Source organism: Ranitomeya imitator, chromosome 9 (assembly GCF_032444005.1).
Source record: "Ranitomeya imitator isolate aRanImi1 chromosome 9, aRanImi1.pri, whole genome shotgun sequence".
Lineage (NCBI taxonomy): Eukaryota > Metazoa > Chordata > Amphibia > Anura > Dendrobatidae > Ranitomeya > Ranitomeya imitator.
Genome location: NC_091290.1, coordinates 67,726,616 through 67,753,193, shown reverse-complemented (window position 1 = coordinate 67,753,193; position 26,578 = coordinate 67,726,616). Strand labels below are relative to the sequence as shown.

Genomic DNA, 26,578 nt, shown 5'->3' with positions numbered 1-26,578 from the left:
GAAAGTCGCACAGCGGAGGAGGATACAAGACATTTAGGGGGGATATGATCAGTAAACACGACAGTGCCATTCTCCTGATCAGAGACTATATGCGTCGCGGGTTGCTCCACCCGGAGGCTGCGTCGCGGGTTGCTCCACCCGGAGGCTGCGTCGCGGGTTGCTCCACCCGGAGGCTGCGTCGCGGGTTGCTCCACCCGGAGGCTGCGTCGCGGGTTGCTCCACCCGGAGGCTGCGTCGCGGGTTGCTCCACCCGGAGGCTGCGTCGCGGGTTGCTCCACCCGGAGGCTGCGTCGCGGGTTGCTCCACCCGGAGGCTGCGTCGCGGGTTGCTCCACCCGGAGGCTGCGTCGCGGGTTGCTCCACCCGGAGGCTGCGTCGCGGGTTGCTCCACCCGGAGGCTGCGTCGCGGGTTGCTCCACCCGGAGGCTGCGTCGCGGGTTGCTCCACCCGGAGGCTGCGTCGCGGGTTGCTCCACCCGGAGGCTGCGTCGCGGGTTGCTCCACCCGGAGGCTGCGTCGCGGGTTGCTCCACCCGGAGGCTGCGTCGCGGGTTGCTCCACCCGGAGGCTGCGTCGCGGGTTGCTCCACCCGGAGGCTGCGTCGCGGGTTGCTCCACCCCTGATTTTACAATTTATATTAGGGGTCGCACATGGCTGAGGCCAGATGACCCTATTCCTTATCCTGCAGAAAGCAATCAACATTGCTACAGAAGGCAAATGGTGGTTTGTTTTTTTTCTTTTTTATAAATGAAACCCTTTTGCTAAGAAATATTTTTAGCCAAAATTACATGTATTTAAATAAACACTATTTAACACGAAGTTGAGAAAGTGTTTGTTTTTGGTTGTTTTTTTTTTTTTCCTTTCTCTTCTGTGTGGGTGGGACAAAAATGGGAAAATAAACCACTAGATACAAACACAAGAAAAATACATTTATGTTTGAATAAATAAAGCTCCTTAAACCGCGCGCCCAGACACGGGCACGCGCGCCCTGCATTATCGGAGCTCGATGCCTCGGCTGCATACATCAGTGATAACTCCACTCTTCTCCTCACGCCTTTTGCACGGTCACCTCTGCTACTTTCCTCCCAGAATGTGCGTCCTCTGCGTTCTCGCATTTCCATGCAGCACATGAAGCCGCTGGTCTGAACTGAGCTGACCCCTGGCCATTGTTTTTCTGGATCAGATATAAACTGTACACTGAAGGAAGTAATTAAACATGGAAAGACAAATAGTGTGGTGTACCCAGGGGATAAAGGATACCACAGATTTTCATTTACACGCCAGCCCTTCCACTGTGTTTTAGGCGGATGTGTAGGAGAATAATCTGCCTTTTTGTTATTCTATTCAGTATATATTTAGTATATCGGCACTTTGTCTGTTTGCTTGGGACAATAAATATAGGAAGTCAATGTAGTGAAGCTGTCATCTGTAAAGGACCTATTGTTGAAGGCAGGTTTGTCTTAAAGCATTGCCAAAAAAATTTTTTTTTAATTCATTTTTCCCCTTTACATCTTGCAGTTGTCACTGGGCCAGACTCGCTCCTTTACAGCAGTTTTGTTCTCATCAGAGGCAGGATTACAGTGACTGATAACACCTCAATACCCTGCTGATAACACAGGATCCGGCAATCACAACAGCTGATGTCACAGCTCCCTGCTCCTCCTCCCTTCACAATCACCTTTGCACATGCTTAATACAAAAGATGGGGTCTGGATCTGACTATTGAGGCTATGTTCATGATGGTGTTTCCCGAAACAATAAGATGTCCGTTAAAAACAGCAGCCAATGTGAAAATGGCAAAATTTCTAGTTATTTATGTAAATGGCATGTTTTATTTACAAAGTGAAATATGACGTGTTAAAATAAATGTATGCCCTTTGGCAAAAATATTTAAAATCTACATTTAACACAAGAACCTGATTCAAATAGTGAGTAATGTTCTCATGATGACGTCCTGTTTAAAAGATGAACGTTCCCTTTTTAGCTACGTTATAAGGACTTACACATATACATTAGTCTATCATAGGCCAAACCTGCTGCTAGCAGTGGGCATGGCTGACTACTTAGTATTGGGGTGCCCAACTCCTGTCCCACAGAATGTTATTAGGACTTACACGTATACATTAGTCTATCATAGGCCAAACCTGCTGCTAGCAGTGGGCATGGCTGACTACTTAGTATTGGGGTGCCCAACTCCTGCCCCACAGAATGTTGTTAGGACTTACACGTATACATTAGTCTATCATAGGCCAAACCTGCTGCTAGCAGTGGGCATGGCTGACTACTTAGTATTGGGGTGCCCAACTCCTGCCCCACAGAATGTTGTTAGGAGTTACACTTATAAATTAGTCTATCATAGGCCGAACCTGCCACTAGCAGTGGGCTTGGCTGACTACTTAGTATTGGGGCGCCCAACTCCCGCCCCACAGAATGTTAGGGGAGATGAGGAGCTGGCATATCCGATTTTTGGACTGCCGATCCCTTTATTCTTGGCAGGATGCGCCAGCATTTGAAAACTGCAGTGTTTTGGAAACCTGCAGCATAACAACAATTCTTTTAGCATTTTTTGATCCATAGAAAGCAATGAGAAAGTGTAACAACACTGCGAGAAAACCAATTGCGTTTTTTCACAGTATTTTTGTAGGGTCTTGGTTTAATTGAACTACCTTTATCCAACATGTACTGTAGATACAGCACACGTCACCCACCCTAGATGAATGGGTGTTTTGAGCGCAGCATTTTTACTGCCAAAAGTGGAGGCTCTGACTTTAGGAAAAAAACGCAGCAAAATTGTTGTGTGTGAACATAGCCTTAATGTGACTAGGCCAAAGTCTCCGACCTGGTTGTGAACCCTCTAATATCAGGATGTCGGCGAGGGTTTTCTTTTGTAACCGTAGGTGCTCAAAGATTAATTGTGAATTTTGTTTCATACTTTCAGTGATCTGAACTACAATAACCTTGTGGAGTTTCCTGATGTCATCAAGTCGCTGAGCAATTTAAAGGAGCTGTAAGTCCTGTGCTCCGGTGTGCGGGACATCGCCCGGGTGTAATATCGGTGACGCTCTAAATGTCTCCATGTTTGTGTATTTAGGGGCTTCCACAGCAACTCCATTACCACCATTCCTGATGGAGCCTTTGAGAAAAACCCTTTACTAAAAAGCATGTAAGTATCTGCGGCCCGGCCGCCGACATTCTAGGTTAATATTTAATTGTGGTTTCATAGTAAAGTGGAGCGACCAGTTCACACCTGCCGAGTGCTGTGCTTGTATGAGATTGTGTCTGCAGCCTCCTAGATTTGTCACCAATCCGACACGTTAACCCTTTCTAAACTGGGACTTTGCTTATGTATTGAAAATATCAAAACAAGAGAGCTAAACTGTCCATTGTTATCTCCCAGCATGGCCCCCAAAGGTTGGTGGGTAGACTTCTGTCCATGCAGACAGTTGTATGGCTGCACAAACCATCTCTGCCGTGGAGCTTCCCAATTAAAGGATTATTAAAAAAAGAAAAAAAAAAAGAGGGTATCCTTTTTTGTGTGGTAGGAGCTAACTTGCTGATCACGTAGGGTCTCATCGTTGGGACCCCAAAGTGAGCCTGAGATTGGAGCTTTGGACATCCGAAGACATTGCTCTACAGCGCTAACCTCAGTGACGCAGCGGAGGTGCATGTGTGCAGTCTGCTCTCCATTCATTGTCTATAGTACCAGCCGAGCACTGCACTCAGCAGTACCATGGACAATGAATAGATTTGAGGCCACACATGGGCATCTGCTCCTTTCAGGTTGGCGCTGCAGAGCAACGGTCTAAGGGGTTCTACAGCCGGGATCCATGAGGGGTCCAAGCTGTCTGACATTCATTGATGGTTATTCCCCCACCTTTGGATAGGGGATCATTGTTGTTTTTTGCAATAGCCCTTTAAAACAACTGTTTAAGTAGGAGGTAGATATAAGCCCAAACCACTGGTTGTAAATGCATGTCAGATTGTTAACCCTTATTCTGTTCTCTCTTTGGTGTGATTTATGATTTTTTTTTTTTCATTTTATTGTTTTTATTCTTTTGATCAGAGGACGCTGAGATGTGACATTTTACTACAGGCGTAGAGCCTCTGGCCACAGATCTCGACTACAGGTCCTGGCACAAGCGGTGCTGGTGTCTGCTCACCAGTAATTCTTTACTGGTCAGTGCTTTACTGGTGAGCCAAGGCCAGCACAGCTTGTGCCAGGACCTATAGTTGAGATTTGTGGCCAGCGGCTCTACGCCTGTAGTAAAATGTCACATCTCGGTGTCCTCTGGTAAAAAGAATTAAGGACATGCTGGGGTTTGTGGTGTCTCCGCTGCTGAAGAGCCTCAGGTTGCAGACTCGTGTTCTATATTGTTACTGAGTTGCTGGATTTTTTTTCTTTTTCAGACAACTTTATGATAATCCCTTGTCCTTCGTTGGGAATTCGGCTTTCCAGAACTTATCAGACCTGCGCTTCTTGTAAGTACTTGTCTCCCCTCTACTAGGACGTGTGAAGTGAGATACTTGACCCAGCCGTGGTCCGTCTGCCTTCTGTTACTACTGCATGCTTTATATTCACCCCATGACCTCTGCAATGGTTGAGCTAAAGGGATTTTCTGGTTGTATGAAAATTAAAGCTTAATCAGATGGTAGAAAATGGGGGGGGGGGGGGGGGGAGTGGAGCCGCTGACCATGGCAGCCAATTGGGTTACTACTCGACATTTTCCAAGAGACCTCTTAAAAATGGGAGATGGAGGCTCTGGTAGTGAAGGGAAACTACACGATTTCATTTGCACCAGTTTTAATAAATCTGTTTTGACTCCTCATATTCAAAATGAAGTGGTGAATATGAAGGTGCTGGTAACTTGTCTGTCTCTATACAGCGGAGCACTCCTGTGTGGTCGTAGGGCCGCGGCCAGTCTTATCTGGTGCTGGCCGATCTCTGGGAGAACAGGACAGGCAGTCTGAAATTGATTGTCGGGGGCGATATGGATCCAGCACATCCAATCGTCTGAGGCTCCCATGTTACTGTCAGCCAAACCTGTTATCAGCGGGTTCAGCTGCCATCAATCTCATATGTATGTGGCCGTCACACTCCTTATAGATGAGCGTGCTCCTCACTTGTATCCAGTCTGGCCATCCTCTGCGAGGTCATAAGAGGCCCAACATGTCATCTGAACCCGAGCGCTCCGAGTATGGGGCAGACTCGCCGACGGTCCGTAAGTCACGTATGTATGTGGCCGTCACACTCCTTATAGATGAGCGTGCTCCTCACTTGTATTCAGTCTGGCCATCCTCTGCGAGGTCATAAGAGGCCCAACATGTCATCTGAACCCGAGCGCTCCGAGTATGGGGCAGACTCGCCGACGGTTCGTAAGTCACGTATGTATGTGGCCGTCAAACTCCTTATAGATGAGCGTGCTCCTCACTTGTATCCAGTCTGGCCATCCTCTGCAAGGTCATAAGCGGCCCAACATGTCATCTGAACCCGAGCGCTCCGAGTATGGGGCAGACTCGCCGACGGTCCGTAAGTCACGTATGTATGTGGCCGTCACACTCCTTATAGATGAGCGTGCTCCTCACTTGTATCCAGTCTGGCCATCCTCTGCGAGGTCATAAGCGGCCCAACATGTCATCTGAACCCGAGCGCTCCGAGTATGGGGCAGACTCGCCGACGGTCCGTAAGTCACGTATGTATGTGGCCGTCAAACTCCTTATAGATGAGCGTGCTCCTCACTTGTATCCAGTCTGGCCATCCTCTGCGAGGTCATAAGCGGCCCAACCCGAGCGCTCAGAAAATGGGGCAGACTCCCCGACGGTCCGTAAGTCACGTATGTATGTGGCCGTCACACTCCTTATAGATGAGCGTGCTCCTCACTTGTATCCAGTCTGGCCATCCTCTGCAAGGTCATAAGCGGCCCAACCCGAGCGCTCAGAAAATGGGGCAGACTCCCCGACGGTCCGTAGGTCTTGTGCACATGTTGCCATGTTTTTCCCAACAACCAGTGCTCCAACCAGTAAACCCTAAAATCTTAATTTGCTGTTTACTAATTGTGTAGTTATATACCGTATATCTAATTGTCAAGCAGTTGCTAATGACTCCTTTTTTTTATCCACAAGGGTGATCAGAGGGGCGTCTGATATCCAGTGGTTTCCAAACCTGACGGGAACGATTAATCTTGAGAGTCTGTGAGTGTTTATTTTACTTTCCGGTTTGTTTTGTTTCTTTCCTCCACCATGTAAGCTCGGCTCATCTCTTACTATCTGGGCTCAGGCCCGCTCTTACCAAGACCTAAACATACAATCGGGCCTCTTCTCCAGTTTCATCCAAAGCTGCACTGGCTGCTTCCTAATCCATCAGCACCGTCCTGACAGACCAGAGCGCACACTTTGTAGTGTTGTCTTCTGACTAATGTTCAATGACTGGTCTAACAGGAACCTGTCACCGGAGTCACCCTGCCCAAACCATGGATGGCATGAATCAGAGCTTGGCTGCAATATTACAGTCATGCATACAGTACAGACCAAAAGTTTGGACACACCTTCTCATTTAAAGATTTTCTGTATTTTCATGAGTATGAAAATTGTACATTCACAATGAAGGCATCAAAACTATGAAGGAACACATGTGGAATTATATACTTAACAAAAAAGTGTGAAACAACTGAAAATATGTCTTATATTCTAGGTTCTTCAAAGTAGCCACCTTTTGCTTTGATGACTGCTTTGCACACTCTTGGCATTCTCTTGATGAACTTCAAGAGGTAGTCACCAGGAATGGTCTTCCAACAATCTTGAAGGAGTTCCCAGAGATACTTAGCACTTGTTGGCCCTTTTGCCTTCACTATGCGGTCCAGCTCACCCCAAACCATCTCGATTAGGTTCAGGTCTGGTGACTGTGGAGGCCAGGTCATCTGGTGTAGCCCCCCATCACTCTCCTTTTTGGTCAGATAGCCCTTACACAGCCTGGAGGTGTTTTTGGGGTCATTGTCCTGTTGAAAATAAATGATGGTCCAACTAAACGCAAACCGGATGGAATAGCATGCCGCTGCAAGATGCTGTGGTAGCCATGCTGGTTCAGTATGCCTTCAATTTTGAATAAATCTCCAACAGTGTCACCAGCAAAGCACCCCCACACCATCACACCTCCCCCTCCATGCTTCACGGTGGGAACCAGGCATGTAGAGTCCATCCGTTCACCTTTTCTGCATCGCACAAAGACACGGTGGTTGGAACCAAAGATCTGAAATTTGGACTCATCAGACCAAAGAACAGATTTCCATTGCTCTAATGTCCATTCCTTGTGTTCTTTGGCCCAAACAAGTCTCTTCTGATTGTTGCCTGTCCTTAGCAGTGGTTTCCTAGCAGCTATTTTACCATGAAGGCCTGCTGCACAAAGTCTCCTCTTAACAGTTGTTGTAGAGATGTGTCTGCTGCTAGAACTGTGTGTGGCATTGACCTGGTCTCTAATCTGAGCTGCTGTTAACCTGCGATTTCTGAGGCTGGTGACTCGGATAAACTTATCCTCAGAAGCAGAGGTGACTCTTGGTCTTCCTTTCCTGGGGCGGTCCTCATGTGAGCCAGTTTCTTTGTAGCGCTTGATGGTTTTTGCAACTGCACTTGGGGACACTTTCAAAGTTTTCCCAATTTTTCGGACTGACTGACCTTCATTTCTTAAAGTAATGATGGCCACTTGTTTTTCTTTACCTGGCTGCTTTTTTTCTTGCCATAATACAAATTCTTACAGTCTATTCAGTAGGACTATCAGCTGTGTATCCACCAGACTTCTGCTCAGCACAAGTGACGGTCCCAACCCCATTTATAAGGCAAGAAATCCCACTTACTAAACCTGACAGTGCACATCTGTGAAGTGAAACCCATTCCCGATGACTACCTCTTGAAGCTCATCAAGAGAATGCCAAGAGTGTGCTAAGCAGTCATCAAAGCAAAAAGTGGCTACTGTGAAGAACCTAGAATATAAGACATAATTTCAGTTGTCTCACACTTTTCTGCTAAGTATATAATTCCACATGTGATAATTCATAGTTTTGATGCCTTCAGTGTGAATGTACAATTATCATAGTCATGAAAATACAGAAAAATCTTTAAATGAGGTGTGTCCAAACTTTTGGTATGTACTGTATATTTTTATTTTTTTCTGAAATGCTTTGGTGTTTCAGATAAAATTATAGGTTTATAGGAACCATTATGGCTGAAGACGAGCATAGTCTGGCTCCACACCCAGCCTCCTCTTCCCAGGTGATTGACACGTTGCTCGCTGTGCAGGAGACCTGTCAATCACCTGTAGCAGCGCTGGATTTATAAAGCATGTTTTGTGTGACGTGCCTGAGCATTTCAGGGAAAAAAACACCTGGCTGCATTAGTGCAGGGAGGATCTGATTCTTGGCGCCTGCCGTTCTGTCGGTATGAATCGGGGACTCTGCACAGAATGACTGATCAGACCAAGCACAGGGGCCAATCCTTTTATATACACTTTCTCACCTGCTTGTTTTGTCTCCTCCCTTCTTTGGTTCTATGAAGCCGGAGATGACCATTAAAGAGGAGGTGGCGATAGATGGAAAACGAGCAGTTGGGAAGGTGTGATAAATGATTGGCCCCACCTGGAAGAACCAAGTGGTGGGACTTAGTTTGAACAGTCATTCTGTGCTGACATTCCCTTTAAATACTAACTCTCCTGTGTACCATGATGACTGTGAAGGCAGAAGATGGTGGGAGGGAATATAATTTGTAAGGACAGAGGGGATTGGAGGAAAAATATGAAAATTGTCCAGAATGGGGAAAAAGTGTTTTCCCCCGGAGCAGCGCTGCATGTGTCCATGGGTTGTGACTGGTATTAGTCGGGTGAAGGAAGCTGCAGAGCCAGACACACATCATGCACGACATTTAACACTTTTTTTTTCTATTTTCCCTTCTAATGCTGAACTTTTATTTGAAACCAGTTTATTTTTTTTTATAATGCAGCTTTATATGTGACGGTAATGTAAAGCTATTTGTGTAGAACAAGTTTATTCCTCCATGGTGGAAATGCCATCTTGAGCTGTGCTAATGGTACCGTTACACTAAACGATTTACCAATGATCATGACCAGCGATACGACCTGGCCGTGATCGTTGGTAAGTCGTTGTGTGGTCGCTGGAGAGCTGTCACTCAGACAGCTCCCCAGCGACCAACGATGCCGGTAACCAGGGTAAACATCGGGTTACTAAGCGCAGGGCCGCGCTTAGTAATCCGATATTTACCCTGGTTACCATTGTAAATGTAAAAAAAAAAAAACTACATACTCACATTCCGGTGTCTGTCACGTCCCCTGGCGTCACCTTCCCGCACTGACTGAGCGCCAGCCGTAGAGCAGAGCACAGCGGTGACGTCACCGCTGTGCTTTACGGCCGGCCGGCGCTCAGTTAGTGCGGGAAGCTGACAGCGAGGGACGTGACAGACACCAGAATGTAAGTATGTAGTTTTGTTTTTTGTTTTTTTACATTTACAATGGTAACCAGGGTAAATATCGGGTTACTAAGTGCGGCCCTGCGCTTAGTAACCCGATATTTACCCTGGTTACCAGTGAACACATCGCTGGATCGGCGTCACACACGCCGATTCAGCGATGACAGCGGGTGATCAGCGACCAAAAAAAAGGTCCTGATCATTCCCAGCGACCAACGATCTCCCAGCAGGGGCCTGATCGTTGGTCGCTGTCACACATAACAATTTCGTTAACGATATCGTTGCTACGTCACAAAAAGCAACGATATCGTTAAAGAAATCGTTGTGTGAAGGTACCTTAAGTTACTGGTCGGCATCTGCCCTACCATCTGCGCCTTCTCACTTATTTAATCTCCACATCTCACTTCATACACTTCTTCTGTGTTGTCCAGGACCTTGACAGGCACCAAGATAAGAAGCGTCCCACTGAACCTGTGCCAGGAGCAGAAAATGCTGCGATCTCTGTGAGTCCAGATCTGGGGCTGCTACTTCTAACCCTCACGTCTTCTTTGATCTTCCTTTCCATGCGTTTGTTTTTTCTTCCAGGGACCTCTCCTACAATGAGATTACATCACTGACCGGACTGAAGGGCTGCGGCTTTCTGGAAGAAGTGTAAGGAGCGATTGAACTGAATGATGTGGCCATGTATATTCTTATCATGCGTTCCACCGTTCTCTTAGCGGAGGTTATAATTCTCTTTAATAGACATTTTTGTTTCTTTTATAGTTCCCTGCAGCACAATCAAATCACAGAGGTTCAAAACGAGTCTTTGCAAGGCCTGACCTCCCTCCGCACGCTGTGAGTACTTGATACCACTATCCTCCTTAGGGTTTTATACGCTCTCTCATCACTAGAAGCTGTGCATGCTCATGCTATCACACTGCCTCCACCATGTTTCACAGCGGATGTGTGGGTCACGAGCTGTTCCAAGCCTTCTCTATACTTTCTTATTCCCATCATTCTGGTGCAGATTTATCTTCATTTAATCTGTCCATTGAATACATTTCCAGAACTGGGTTGGCTTCTTTAGATGTTTTTTGGCATAGTCTAATTGGAACTTTCTATTTTTAAGGCTGAGTAATGGTTTGCACCTTGTGGTGAACTCTCTGTATTTGCTCTCATGAAGACTTCACTTTATGGTAGACTTAGATAATGAAACACATCCTGGAGGGTGTTCTTCACTTGGGAGGATGTTGTGAATTTTTTTTTTCACCATGGATATGATTCTGCAATTATCCACCATTGTTGTATTCCTTGGACGTCCAGGCCTTTTTAGTTTCCAAGCTCACCAGTGCACCCCCACAATGTACCAAACTGTTGATTTGGCCATTCCTAACATTTCTGCTATCTCTCTGATGGATTGCTTTTAGCCTAATGATGGTCCATTTCTCTTCCATTGAAAGCTCTCTTTGACCGCATGTTGTGGGTTCACAGCAGCAGATTCCAAAAGCAAATGCCACACCTGAATTGGCTCCAGACTTTTTACCTGCTTAATTGATTGATTAACAATGCAAAAGAGCTTTTGAGATAATTATCCAATTACTTTTGGTCCCTGTAAGCCTCTCATATAGATCTCTCACCAAGTATAAAAGCAATGGCCTCCATAACGTCGAATTCTTCTTGTTTGTCTCTTTTGCAGGGACCTCAGTAGAAATGCAATCAGCCGGATCCATGGTGACTCTTTCAGCACTCTGACGTCTATATCTAGACTGTAAGTGACCAGTCCAAGATCGTCACTTCTTCATCTTAAAACCGACTCTAATACATGTTAATAATTTTCCCCGCTTCTCATTTTTGAATTACTGTATACAGTAATCTGCCTTTGTATGCTAAGAGGATTTACCTTCTCGAAGTATTTAATGAGATTATATCCCCCAGGGTAATCGCCAGAAATCAGCGCAATTTACCGTTGAAATAACAAATGTGCTTTGAAAGGGGCATTTCAGTCAGATTAAGGGTTTTGTGGCGTTAGATAGAAATGTCAAGTGCATGTGCTGAGCCGACTGGTGGAATCTCTCAGTATTAAACGACTTAATTACCTAATAAGAAAGTCTGACCGCCGGCGCCCAAAGTGCCCACGCTGTGTATTTGTATTGTCTTTTCTTCTGCTGATTATGTTGCCTATTGATATTTTCAGAGACCTGAGTTTTAATCAGTTGTCGTCATTTCCAACTGGGGGACTTCATGGATTAACTCAGCTAAAACTCACAGGAAATCCAACGTTCAGAGACTCGCTGTCGACTAAAGACTTCCTGAAGCTGCAGTGAGTGATGCTCAGTATATCGGTGGGACTCTGTACACACGCACATCATTCTCGCTGCTCGACAATTCTCCAAAACGTTTCTTTAGACTTTTACACATTGCATAGATTCCTTTGTTGTTAAACATTCAGTGAGGTCCTTACCCTTGGGACCCCCATCAAGCAGCAGAACAAAGGACCATGGTGCTTCATTGTTGGTCCAGGTGAGTGTGGCTGTGCCTGGTGATGATCCTCTGCCAGCCACCGAGAACCGTACAAAGCTGCCGGACTAGACACAGCCACCCACACGTGGACTTTCCTCTGCCTGGATGAACAAAGAAGAGCCCGGTGTTCTGACTGACCGGGCTGGTGAAGGTCAGGCAATGACCATACATTGCTGGCCGATCCTGAGGATTGACCATTGATTGAATAACCTCGATAGCTCCTGTTAAAGTGATGGCTAGCTTTTATTTGTCATAGACCAGCGTATTAATACAGAATCTGTAATATGCCATTCATTTAATGTGAGTCTCAGGTCTTGGACTAAGTGGCCTGCAAACCCGCTTTGGCATAATGCAGAGATGTATATACCTATAAGCCACAAACATTAAGGGGGTTTTCAGTGTAAGATCTTTGTCACCTGTCCACTGGTTAGCTGACAAATGTTAGATTGGCACTTATACTTCTCCTTCCTCTGCTTCCTCACATCTGCACTTTGTTTGCAACTCCACTAGAGATTAGATTAGTAGGGGAGCGCACATTGAAGTTTCTCACCATATAAACTTCTTAGGGCTCATGTAGATGAAGTCAATAATCTGGTAGAGCATTCATTACAACTCTTAGCTGCCGATTGTCGTCTCGTCCAAACATCTGAGCTTTCACTGGTCAAACCAGCGAAATGCTTGGTCATTGGGTGGTTGGATCGTTCATGCTGGCAATAAGATGCTATGTAGCACATAACCCATGTAAACAGGAGGTGTACGGCAGATAATGCAACTGTTGTGTGTGCAATATCCTTAACGATCTTTGTCTGCCTGTCTAATTAGACCACTAGACGACTGCTTGACTTTTATGTAGTCAAGCAAAGGTAGATTAATGGCTTCTTCTGAATGGTCCCTTCCTCTCCATGTTAGCTGGTGGGTGAGGACTGCAGTCTCCGTTCCAGTGGTCAGTGTGAACATGACCATTTACCCAGTGTATACGTCATGTTTTCAAATTAAATACCTCATTGTGTACAAGGAAAAAAATGCTCAGCTTATTGTGGGTCGGCCTAGTTCACTTTAGAAGCGGATATGTTTGATAAGCCATGTCTGCTCGGTCAGTGTATTCTGAAAATACATTGCAATGACACACGCAGTGCCCACATCTGAGGGTTACAGTGAATACATTTCTCACACATCCTCTCTATTTTAGCTTTTGATTAAATGAAAATGTTGACTTGACTTCCCCCTCTTTGCTTTAGGTCGGTGTCTGTTCCTTACGCTTACCAGTGTTGTGCGTTTTCTGCATGTGATTCTTATGTGACCCCCACTGTGGATGATGACGGGTCAAAGTACCAGAAGCTTTTGCAGGATCACGAGAAAGGTACTTGCCTAAATGTGCGCCGAAAAAATGTAAATTAAAAAAATTAAATATACATACATACATACATACATACATACATACATACATACATACATACATACTATGAACTTGACCTGCTGATTCCAAACGTATGTTCAAAATGATGTGCCAGCGGTTTTTCGACAAGTGCCCCATCCCCTTGATTGTTTTCATGGGCACAGTGCTGTACATGTGATTGTGACTACCAGGTACCGCAGCTCGGGCCAGATCATGTAAACGGAGCTGCAGTGTCTATGTAGACACAGCAATGAGATGAGATCAGACCCCAGAACATAAGTAACACTTCTGTAGTATTTTGGAGCGATATTGTCCGCGGAGTAAGAACAAATGTACTCTCTCACATAGGTGCCGTTGAAGATGACATGATCTCGGAGGAGGTTAAAGACCATGTGCAAACCGTTGTTCACTGCAATCCTTCTACAGGTAAGTGTCCTTTAGATTCCCCCTAGTAGTGTACATTAGTGTTGTAGATTTCACTTTTATCTCTAGGCAGAACCAAGGAGTTGGGTGCATTAATTTCTAAATGCCTATACATGGTAGTCCAATGATACAATTGGTGGGTACGGGCGACTTTTTAAAAGGGTATTCTTAAGTTTTGAAGTAATGCATTACCCACAGGAAAGTGGATAATTTCCCGATTACTGGGGATCTGACCACTGGGATCCCCATTAATCCCAGGAACCGAGGATCTGAAGAGCCCCATGTGGGTGGTGCAGTGTTCGATCATGTACATTCATTCTTAATGGACCGTTGGATGTAGCTGACCACTGCGCTTTCCTAGTCTTCTGCACTCACATAAGAGTGAACTGAGTTGCAGTGCATGTGATCACACTGCGCTCTTCAGGGCCCCGATTCCCTTGATCTGAGAGTGCCCAGTAGAAGGACCCCCAGCAATTAGGACATTGTCTTCCATCCCAGGATAGGTGATAACTTCCAAACTTGGGAACTAATGTACATGGGGGAAAAGAATGGTTATTGTAACGCCACAAAAATTAGGCCAATTATCAAGTCATTATTTTGATCAGGCCAAGGTATGGTATAGTGAGCTTGTGGCAGAATACGACAGACCTGGTTATTGGAAAGTCTAGGATGAATGACCAGAATGCATAATGATTCCAGCTATAGTTGCAATACAATTTTTTTTACCCAACTCCCCAATGTTGCACCCTTTCCTTAGATATATACCACTTGGAAATCCCCAGACTGTCTAATTTTCCCATGCCTTGTTTTTTAGGTGCTTTTAAACCCTGTGAATTCCTCCTTGGTAGCTGGATGATTCGGCTGACTGTATGGTTCATCTTTTTGCTGGCTGTCGTCTTCAATGTCATCGTCATCATGACCATGTTTGCTTCCTGCTCCACCATGTCCTCATCCAAGCTCTTTGTCGGTCTCATCGCCGTCTCCAATCTCTTCATGGGCATCTATACAGGAATTCTGACTGTATTGGACACGGCCTCTTGGGGACAGTTTGCACAGTTTGGCATCTGGTGGGAAACTGGCAGTGGATGTAAAGTAGCTGGGTTCCTTGCAATTTTCTCTTCAGAGAGTGCCATTTTCTTCTTGACCTTGGCAGCCATTGAACGGAGCTTGTCTGCAAAGGATATCATTAAGAAGGAAAAGAGCCAACATTTAAAGAAATTTCAGATTGCCTCAGTCATCGCTCTGTCGCTTGCAATAGGAACGGGATGTCTGCCTTTGTTTCACGTTGGAGAATTTTCTTCTTCTCCTCTGTGTCTGCCTTTCCCAACAGGAGAGACGCCATCTTTAGGTTTTACAGTTACACTAGTTCTTCTAAACTCCTTGGCATTTTTGGTGATGGTTATAACCTATACAAAACTATATTGCACTTTGGAGAAAGAAGACCTCTCTGAGAATGCCGAGTCCAGCATGATCAAACATGTCGCCTGGCTCATCTTCACCAATTGCATCTTCTTCTGCCCTGTCGCCTTCTTTTCATTTGCACCACTCATCACTGCAATATCCATAACCCCTGAAATCATGAAGTCTGTGACTTTGATATTTTTTCCTTTGCCAGCCTGCCTCAACCCTGTGCTGTATGTATTTTTCAACCCCAAGTTTAAGGAAGACTGGAAGCTGCTACGGTGGCACTTGACCAAGAGACGTGGCTCCGTTGCAGTTGCGACCAACGCCCAGAGGGGATGCGTGACTCAGGATTTTTACTATGACTTTGGAATGTATTCTCACCTACAAGGCAACTATGCAGTGTGTGATTACTGTGAGTCTGTCCTCCTAAAGAATCCTCCACCTTGTAAACACTTAATAAAGTCTCACAGTTGTCCAACATTGGCCGTCGTGCCCTGCCATCGGTCAGAAAATTACTGGTCAGACATTGGAACTCAGTCTGCCCACTCGGACTGCGCAGATGAAGAAGATTCATTTGTGTCCGATAGCTCTGACCAGGTCCAGGCATGTGGTCGAGCCTGCTTCTACCAGAGTCGTGGCTTCCCATTGGTTCGCTACGCATATAATATACCAAGAATGAAGGACTGAGCGGATGATGGGCCTGTTCATATGGAATATAGTTGTGGTCGAAGAGCACAATCCATTACCGACCGAACATCAAAGGGAGCACTTTTATATAAGCATGTCACTTGTAAGAAGGGAAGACGACAAGGGATGTCAGGACTCTTAAGCGCAACCCTTTGTTGTCTACTTGTCGGTGTATTTTGCACTGCAAGCAGTTACATGCCTGTGCAGGAGACAGAAGTCTAAAGACTTTGACTGTTTGGACTACAAATAATATGTAAACCAAAATTTTCTCTGCAATTGTTTTGTTATGTCTGTCTTCTAATCTACGTATCATGTTGTCTTTTTCTACAGTGTGATGTCTGTATGTTAGCGCCGAGTCGTCTCATAGATCGGCCGTGTCGCATCGTGCTGATGTTGAGGGAACGTCATTGTATGAAGACAGCTGTGGTCTTCAGCAGCAAAGTTGCCTCTGTTTCATAGCTCAGAATAACTTACTACAGGGCCTAAAAGGGACAGTCTGTAACCTGAAGGGTGATTTCTAATGTCTGTACACCAGATCTGTCCCAGCTAGCCGCGCTATGATGCCCCCTTATGTGTACTGGCACCCCTGTGGGACCCATGTCAAGCAGGAGTGTGCTCTAAATTAACAGCTGTCTTGTAGGTAAGCGTAGACCAAAAATAAAATTACAGTATTATAGAAGGGGTTAACCCTTACAAGGGCTAGAAATACTAGTGACGGTAGTGGGTTTTCTAGTAATGGGGGAATAGTGCTTGTTGCCCACCCTGCACGATCTGGTTACACTTACGATCCTTGTAGCTTTTGGGAGATCTCCAGTAGGGCCGGGGTCACACTTGCGAGTGTGATGCGAGAAACTGACGCATCAATACCTGGCACTGCAGCTGGCACTCGGGACTGGAGTGGCCGGCTGCATGTATTTTTATGCAGCTGCACGCTCCGGGCCTGAGTGCCGGCAGCAGTGTCGGGTATTTACACTCGCAAGTGTGACCCCAGCCTATGTGACAGATACAGTGGCTACATATTGCAAACATTATGTTTTGTAGCAATACTGACCTAATGATGTGAGACAATGTTACTTGTGCCTTATTAATGATCCAAGGGGTCCCACTTGGGCACCCACACTGTGGTCCGAGCCATCTCTTCTTACCATACTTTTCAGCGTATCAGAAAGGCCCTAAGTGACAATTACCAGGCCATCATCTATGATGGAACAGTTTACCATACTAGTATCCGGGTGCTTAGTGGAGATCCACTCACCTATGGAAAGACACAAAACATAGCACAAATAGTGAAAAGGGCCTGCAAAAAGGTGCCTATATTTGCCATGTGGAAAGTTCTCCACACCGTTGTACACTCTTCTGTCTGTGGACTCCTTTGAGGCTAAACCTTGTTTCCGTGAACACTGCCAAAATGTATACAGACTCCATAGACTGGACCACAACTTTTCTACCACCTTGGGAACGTATAAAGCACATCTCTATCTTGGCACCCAGTATTCATTTTTATGGAGGGAATAAAAAGTGGAGACAACCATTTTAGGGTATCTTTGGCGTAGGAACCAAGCGGCTAAAGTCCATTTACTACTTTTGTTGACTCTGCAGCGAAATTGAAGTATTAGGCTACGTTCACATTAGCGTCTTTGGGCGCAGCGTCATTGACGGATACCGACGCATGCGTCATGCGCCCCTATCTTTAACATGGGGGGCGCATGGACATGCGCCGGTATGCGTTGTCAAGCGTTGTACAACGCAGGCATCATTTCGGCACACCAGACAGGGCGCGGCCGACGCTACATGTTGCATTTTTCCTGCGCCAAATTTCCGGTAAACAACACGTGCAACGCACTTGCGTCGTAAATGCGCCAAAAAAACCACATTACTGTTTATGTAAAACGCATAGGGCGCAGGTGCCAGCGTTGACCCGCGTTGTTCGACGCATGCGCCTTTTGAGTAAAAAACAAGTGATGAAGTGTCTAGACAGTGACAAGACCACCCCATAGATATAAAAAAAGGGTGATTGCATTGTATTTCACTTGCCTGCACGTCTGAAAACAGAGTACACGAGACACAGCGTTGACCGCATGCGTAAAAAAACGCTGTTGTGTATGCGTTTTGGGTTGCGTCAACGACGCTGCGCCCAAAGACGCTAATGTGAACGTAGACTTACACGGCACCCATGAATGAATGGGATGTCTCCATAGTGCGTAGACTCGTCTTGTCCTCCAGAGACACTATTTGTAGCTGCTTTAGCTTATAGATGCGTCCTAGACCACAAACCCTTTATTAGCTGAAGATGCCTTCATGGCATATTTGGAAATGGGTTTTCAGATCGGGTAACACTTTCACAATCACTGTCACAATTTCACAATCCTTATTTTATTTTTTTTAGCACTTAATTTGAATAAGTCTGAATTTTTTTTTTCAAATGTATTCTAAATCTTTAGCCTCAATCTGAAATAAGTGGTAAAGTTAAATACAGATTTCTATTTTGTTTAGGACATTTGTTTCTGACCTTAATTCTTTAGATGCGTGATGGGTGCACACAAATGGCACAATTTGTTAAACCCCTTATTTCTCCCCATGACCTTCCCTTTCCTTCCCCTCCATTTTGTTTTAGAGACATTCCGATCTTAACCTTGAAGCTAGATTGAAGTTTTACAAATCAAGCTGTATATAGTGAGCATATTTTTTTATCTTTCTATTCTAAATTATTTGATAGAGCACAAGGTTGGGATGTATAGCTTCAGTTTTTTATTTTGTCAATTAAAGCTACCTCCTTTAAACTATATTGGCTGCCAGTAGCAGAATGAATCAGTTTATATACTTTCTCGCCTTGTAAATAAGCTCTTTTGTACATAGCAGCTGTACAAGTTGTTGTATATTAATCACGGGAGGGGGTTTTACTTTGTATATTGTAATTTTTGTTTTTATATGAAAAGCTTTTAACAAGTAAAGAATTATTTCCATTTTGTGTGTTCTCTTCTTGGGTGAATTGTAATGGTTTGGGCACACTTGATTTGTTTCAGTATGTATATAATAAGACCCTCATGGCAGAATCCAGAGATTGGTGAGTTTGATATAAATATGTTGAAGACTGCACATTGTCAGCAAAATGTTTCATATGGGGTTGCTGGAGGACCCTTTATTGTCCCCTAAACGTTTGGCACTGCGCAGAGATTTCTGTTGAAAATTTTTTGGCACAATATTCTAGACAAGGCTCCATTTATATGAATGACGGTATTGCGCCACGCTGAGACTTTCATCCTGAAACTCTGTTGCAGCACACAACTACAGCCATTGTAGTAATTATCCCAATAACTTTGCATGTTCGACTGTTCATTAGGACTCAGGCAGGTCATGATTTAAGGTACATCTCTGGAGGGGGGGTGGGGGGGCATTTCAGGACTGGTATTAGTAAACTGATCTAGGCCACACTTTTTCCAGCAGCAATGCCAGATGCCGCCTGTGTACAAGCATGGGGCTGCTGCTAGAAAATAGTGTTTTCCAGGATGGTAAAGGGTTTGATTTTAACCCTTACTGTCACGTGACATACCTGTAAAAGACTAAGTAGTGGAGCTTGCTCTATACATGGCAAGTGCTGGATGTGTTATGCTGGCAGGTTTAAATCCCTCTTTGGGGCTTAGAAAAAAAAGCAAAAAGTAAATGATAAAAAAAAAATTCACTTTCACAGAAAGGTGTGTGTTGTGTGGCTGTTTTTTTATTTTGCAATACTTATCTCATATCGGAGAAGCAAAAAAAATGGCAATATCGAGGTTTTCTTTTGTAATTATATACAGTACAGACCAAAAGTTTGGACACACCTTCTCATTTAAAGATTTTCTGTATTTTCATGACTATGAAAATTGTAAATTCACATTGAAGGCATCAAAACTATGAATTAACACGTGGAATTATATACTTAATTTCAGTTGTGTCACACTTTTTTGTTATGTCTTATATTGTAGGTTCTTCAAAGTAGCCACCTTTTGCTTTGATGACTGCTTTGCACACTCTTGGCATTCTCTTGATGAGCTTCAAGAGGTAGTCACCGGAGATGGATTTCACTTCACAGGTGTGCCCTGTCAATAAGTGTGATTTCTTGCCTTATAAATGGGGTTGGGACCATCCGTTGTGTTGTGCAGAAGTCTGGTGGATACACAGCTGATAGTCCTACTGAATAGACTGTTAGTTGCTTTTTTCTTGCCATAATACAAATTCTAAGTAAAGAAAAACGAGTGGCCATCATTACTTAAGAAATGAAAGTCCGTCTGAAAAATTGGGAAAACTTTGAAAGTGTCCCCAAGTGCAGTTGCAAAAACCATCAAGCGCTACAAAGAAACTGGCTCACATGAGGACCGCCCCAGGAAAGGAAGACCAAGAGTCACCTCTGCTTCTGAGGATAAGTTTTTCCGAGTCACGAGCCTCAGAAATCGCAGGTTAACAGCAGCTCAGATTAGAGACCAGGTCAATGCCACACAGAGTTCTAGCAGCAGACATATCTCTACAACAACTGTTAGGCCGGAGTCGCACTACAGCGAGATACGGATGAGTCTCACAGGTTAAAAACAAGCTCTGGCACCGGAGCGGAGTGTGCGGCTCCATGTATTGCTATTCGGCCGCATGCTCTGCTCTGGAGTGCAGGTGCCAGAGCTTGGTTTTAACCTGCGAGACTCGGCCATATCTCGCTGTGTGCGATCCCGGCCTTAAGAGGAGACTTTGTGCAGCAGGCCTTCATGGTAAAATAGCTGCTAGTAAAACCACTGCTAAGGACCGGCAACAAGCAGAAGAGACTTGTTTGGGCTAAAGAACACAAGGAATGGACATTAGACCAGTGAAAATCTGCTTTGGTCTGAAGAGTCCAAATTTAAGATCTTTGGTTCCAACCACCGTGTCTTTGTGTGATGCAGAAAAGGTGAGCGGATGGACTCTACATGCCTGGTTCCCACCGTGAAGCATGGAGGAGGGGGTGTGATGGTCTGGGGGTGCTTTGCTGGTGACACTGTTGGGGATTTATTCAAAATTGAAGGCATACTGAACCAGCATGGCTACCACAGCATCTTGCAGCGGCATGCTATTCCATCCGGTTTGCGTTTAGTTGGACCATAATTTGTTTTTCAACAGGACAATGACCCCAAACACACCTCCAGGCTGTGTAAGAGCTATTTGACCAAGAAGGAGAGTGATGGGGTGCTACGCCAGATGACCTGATGATTTGGGGTGAGCTGGACCGCAGAGTGAAGGCAAAAGGGCCAACAAGTGCTAAGTATCTCTGGGAACTCCTTCAAGATTGTTGGAAGACCATTCCCGGTGACTACCTCTTGAAGCTCATCAAGAGAATGCCAAGAGTGTGCAAAGCGGTCATCAAAGCAAAAGGTGGCTACTTTGAAGAACCTAGAATATAAGACATAATTTCAGTTGTTTCACACTTTTTTGTTAAGTATATAATTCCACGTGTTCATTCATAGTCTTGATGCCTTCAGTGTGAATGTACAATTTTCATAGTCATGAAAATACAGAAAAATCTTTAAATGAGAAGGCGTGTCCAAACTTTTGGTCTGTACTATGTGTATGTGTGTATATATACATACATACATACACATTTCCAAAAAAGCAGGCAGCACTCCATTTTCTTAAATATAATATGCAGGATTTATTTAACCCCTTAATGACAGCCAATACGTCTTTTAACTGACCTGACATATAAGAGACTAGCCTCCCCATACAGGTGACAATCCAGTAGCTGTCAGCTGTCCACTACAGCTGGCAATTTGCTGTATCAGCCACGATCAGTGTTTGCACCGTCCAACTCTGTTTAACCCCTTAGATGCTGCTGTCAATAGTGACTACATCATTATAAATGGATAACAGAGTGTAGGGGCTTCCTCTTTATCCCCATTGGTGCCCTCAGATCTTCATTTTGTGGTCCTGATGTTTGCCCTGGCAATTCATGACCAAATGGCGACCTTAGAGTCTGACGGCTGTAGTAATCTGTTCAGAAGTTAGAGACATTTAGGTGGTAAAAATACACATTTTCATTTCTGTTATGCCACTTTGCATTAATTCCTGTAAAGCACCTGAAGGGTTAATAAACTACCTGACTGCAGTTTTCAATATATCAGGGGGTGCTGTTTTTAAAATGGTATCATGTTTGGTGGTCTCTCAATATGAGACCCCTAAAGTCACTTCAAACATAGAGAAGACCCTAAAAAAATAAATTTTGTAAATTTCCTTGAAAAAATGAAAAATTTCTGCTACATTTTTAATTCTCCTAAAATGCTAACAAAATAAAATAACATTTTACAAATGGTGCTGATGTAAAGCCGACATGTGGCAAATGTTATTTATTAATGGTTTACTGTGGTATGGCCATCTGGATTAAAGGGATAATCATTCAAAGTTTGAAAATTGCTAATTTTTTTTACTTTTTCTCAAATTTTTTATATTTTTTTATAAATAAACACAAAACATATTGACCTAAATTTACCATTATCATAAAGTATAATGTGTCACGAAAAAACAATCTCAAAATCACTGGGATTTGTTGAAGCGTTGCAGAGTTATTACGACATAAAGTGACACTGGTCAGATTTAAAAAATTTGGCTCCGTCACTAAGGGGTTAAACCCACATGTCTCTGCGACGTTTTGGCTCTGAATGAGCCTTTCTCTAACTTTAATTGGCTGTGATTAAGGGATGGTGGGATTGTATATATGGATGTGTATGTGTGTGTGTGTGTATATGTATATATATATATATATATATATATATATATACAGTGGGGCAAAAAAGTATTTAGTCAGTCAGCAATAGTGCAAGTTCCACCACTTAAAAAGATGAGAGGCGTCTGTAATTTACATCATAGGTAGACCTCAACTATGGGAGACAAACTGAGAAAAAAAAATCCAGAAAATCACATTGTCTGTATTTTTAACATTTTATTTGCATATTATGGTGGAAAATAAGTATTTGGTCAGAAACAAACAATCAAGATTTCTGGCTCTCACAGACCTGTAACTTCTTCTTTAAGAGTCTCCTCTTTCCTCCACTCATTACCTGTAGTAATGGCACCTGTTTAAACTTGTTATCAGTATAAAAAGACACCTGTGCACACCCTCAAACAGTCTGACTCCAAACTCCACTATGGTGAAGACCAAAGAGCTGTCAAAGGACACCAGAAACAAAATTGTAGCCCTGCACCAGGCTGGGAAGACTGAATCTGCAATAGCCAACCAGCTTGGAGTGAAGAAATCAACAGTGGGAGCAATAATTAGAAAATGGAAGACATACAAGACCACTGATAATCTCCCTCGATCTGGGGCTCCATGCAAAATCCCACCCCGTGGGGTCAGAATGATCACAAGAACGGTGAGCAAAAATCCCAGAACCACGCGGGGGGACCTAGTGAATGAACTGCAGAGAGCTGGGACCAATGTAACAAGGCCTACCATAAGTTACACACTACGCCACCATGGACTCAGATCCTGCAGTGCCAGACGTGTCCCACTGCTTAAGCCAGTACATGTCCGGGCCCGTCTGAAGTTTGCTAGAGAGCATTTGGATGATCCAGAGGAGTTTTGGGAGAATGTCCTATGGTCTGATGAAACCAAACTGGAACTGTTTGGTAGAAACACAACTTGTCGCGTTTGGAGGAAAAAGAATACTGAGTTGCATCCATACCTACTGTAAAGCATGGTGGTGGAAACATCATGCTTTGGGGCTGTTTCTCTGCAAAGGGGCCAGGACGACTGATCCGGGTACATGAAAGAATGAATGGGGCCATGTATCGTGAGATTTTGAGTGCAAACCTCCTTCCATCAGCAAGGGCATTGAAGATGAAACATGGCAGGGTCTTTAACATGACAATGATCCAAAGCACACCGCCAGGGCAACGAAGGAGTGGCTTCGTAAGAAGCATTTCAAGGTCCTGGAGTGGCCTAGCCAGTCGCCAGATCTGAACCCTATAGAAAACCTTTGGAAGGAGTTGACAGTCCGTGTTGCCAAGCGAAAAGCCAAAAACATCACTGCTCTAGAGGAGATCTGCATGGAGGAATGGGCCAACATACCAACAACAGTGTGTGGCAACCTTGTGAAGACTTACAGAAAACGTTTGACCTCTGTCATTGGCAACAAAGGATATATTACAAAGTATTGAGATGAAATTTTGTTTCTGACCAAATACTTATTTTCCACCATAATATGCAAATAAAATGTTAAAAAAACAGACAATGTGATTTTCTGGATTTTTTTTTCTCAGTTTGTCTCCCATAGTTGAGGTCTACCTATGATGTAAATTACAGACGCCTCTCATCTTTTTAAGTGGTGGAACTTGCACTATTGCTGACTGACTAAATACTTTTTTGCCCCACTGTATATATATATATATATATATGTATATATATATATATATATATATATACATATATTTATATATACATATATTTATACATACATATATTTATACATACATATATTTATATATACATACATATATTTATATATATATATACATATATTTATATATATATATATATATATATATACATATATTTATATATATATATATATTTATATATATTTTCTCATCCAACAGCAAAATTGAAGAAACCTTGATATATAATTCAAGTTTACAAAAAAAACTAAATAAACAAGCCCTCCAATTGCTCTCCTGATGTGAAAAAGAGGTATAGGTGAAAAAAATTAAAATAACGGTAGCACAAAGCACATTTTATTAAGGTTTACAGTTTTTTTTTATTATATACAGTAAAATATATAAGAAACTTATTTCTCTGGAATAAGACGTCAGGTCACAGATATCAAGGTATCATTTTAGTCAGCTTCCTATGACCTGCATACCTATATAGACAGCTTAAGAGGGTTGATCCTAATGACAAATTCCCTTTAAAGTGTTAATCCCAGAATCCGTTAATCCTTTTTCATGTTTGCATATATCACGCATATGGGATCATTTGCTGATTATTGAGGCCCAAAGTGATCCTCAGAAAGAGAATTCACTGTCTACGGGACTGTTGGAAGTGGCCATACATGTACTCTATCGCCAACAGTTTCATAGACAATAGAGTGGAGCATGCACATTTCCACTGGGTTCTGGAGAGCCCTGTTCTTGGGCTTGCTGGGGAGCCCCCTCCCACAATCAGTGTTATTCCTTATGCTATGCACAGTGGATAACTTTTTGTTAGGGGGGAATAACCCTTTAAATTGAATGTCCATTTCCTAATTAGCGCTCCCATTTTTCACCACTGCCTGATCATACATACCTGTGGAGAGGTTTGCGATTGTAGCATATGTCTTTTATTGCAGGTGGCGAATCCAATCCGTGTTTTATGTAAAGAAGGCTTACTGTGTAGTTGTCCCTCCCGTGTTTCCAGTCACGCTGACCCCGGCTTCATTCCAGATTGTCAATGAGCAAACATATATTTCAGCTGCTAACAATGACCACTTTGCAGGTGCATATATTAGCGGCTAAACACGGCGCGGGCATTCCAGATTTATTTCATGCTCTACTAGAGCATAGATACGAGCAATTTATAAAATGTTCATTTATTTCACATGTAATGGTGCATATAGCTATAATACAACTGGCCAAGATCAAACCAGACTGGGATTGTTCACTTGTCCTCATCAGACCTGGTTCTTCCAGTCATATCTTGACTTGCACAAACAAGCTATTATTTTTTTTAATCGTTTTTTTTATTGTAAATGTGAATGAAAGGTTCACCTAGTATTTGATATCAATAAGACGTATAAAATCAAACCAAGGAGGCAAAGACCCAACCAAAATATGATGAGACTTCCATTGCTGTAAATTAGAAGGAACCGGATTGACCCGATGGGTTAAATTGGCATTACATAGGTTCTATCTAGAAATGTTCTTATGAAAGTTATTATTTCCAGGATCCCTTCTGATTTCATCTTTATGGTGTTTAACTGCTATACAGGAAGTTCGATGGCAGTGTATATTTCATAGAATGGTAGAGTTGGAAGGGTCCTCCATGGTCATCGTATCCGACCCCCTGCTCAATGCAGGATTCACTAAACCATCTCAGACAGATGTCTGCCCAGCCTCTGCCTGAAGACTTCCATTGAAGGAGAACTCACCACCTCTCGTGGCCGCCTGTTCCACTCACTGATCACCGTCACTGTCAGTTTTTTCTAATATCTAATCTGTATCTTCTCCTTTTCAGTTTCATTCCGTTGCTTCTTGAGTTTCCATGTACAAATGAGAAAGATGATCCCTCTACATATTTGTATTCAATAAATTGTATACCCATTTCAAGGTGGTGTATTATGCATATTTTCATCTATACTTTAACCCCTTAGAGAAATGGAGTACCCCCGGTACCGCCGCCATCCCCGTACCTTCCTGCTCTGTCCTCCAGCCCTCCGCATCATCTTCCTGGAAGAAAATGGTGAGCGCATGCACAGTGCGCCCCCGGGATCTGTCAGACGGCACCCGGCAACAATAGGAGATTTTTACTATTAGTTCATTTTGATCACTGTGAAATCAAACCCCCCTTAGTTAGACAAAAATAATACATTTAAAAAATTTTATTTTTTTTTATTGCAGATACGGTTGGGGTTAGGGTTGTGTTGGGGTTACGGTAGTGGCTAGGGTTAGGGGTGTGTTGGAGTTGGGGGGTTTCCACTGTTTAGGAACATCAGGGGGTCTCCAAATGCAACATGGTACCTG

The 26,578-nt window shown here is 43.8% G+C and overlaps 1 protein-coding gene across 1 annotated transcript in view; it reads left to right on the top strand.

The window, feature by feature from the left end:
- LGR4 (leucine rich repeat containing G protein-coupled receptor 4) overlaps positions 1-18,840 on the top strand; it is a 109,511-nt gene extending 90,671 nt beyond the window's left edge. Inside the window, exons 7-18 of the mRNA XM_069739704.1 lie at positions 2,936-3,004; positions 3,089-3,160; positions 4,405-4,476; positions 6,118-6,186; positions 9,894-9,965; positions 10,048-10,113; positions 10,228-10,299; positions 11,141-11,212; positions 11,639-11,764; positions 13,203-13,324; positions 13,709-13,786; positions 14,598-18,840. Of these exons, the coding sequence (XP_069595805.1) occupies positions 2,936-3,004; positions 3,089-3,160; positions 4,405-4,476; positions 6,118-6,186; positions 9,894-9,965; positions 10,048-10,113; positions 10,228-10,299; positions 11,141-11,212; positions 11,639-11,764; positions 13,203-13,324; positions 13,709-13,786; positions 14,598-15,874 (2,167 nt within the window). The 3' untranslated portion in view covers positions 15,875-18,840. The remainder of the gene's footprint in view (positions 1-2,935; positions 3,005-3,088; positions 3,161-4,404; positions 4,477-6,117; positions 6,187-9,893; positions 9,966-10,047; positions 10,114-10,227; positions 10,300-11,140; positions 11,213-11,638; positions 11,765-13,202; positions 13,325-13,708; positions 13,787-14,597) is intronic.
- The last annotated feature ends 7,738 nt before the right edge of the window (positions 18,841-26,578 follow it).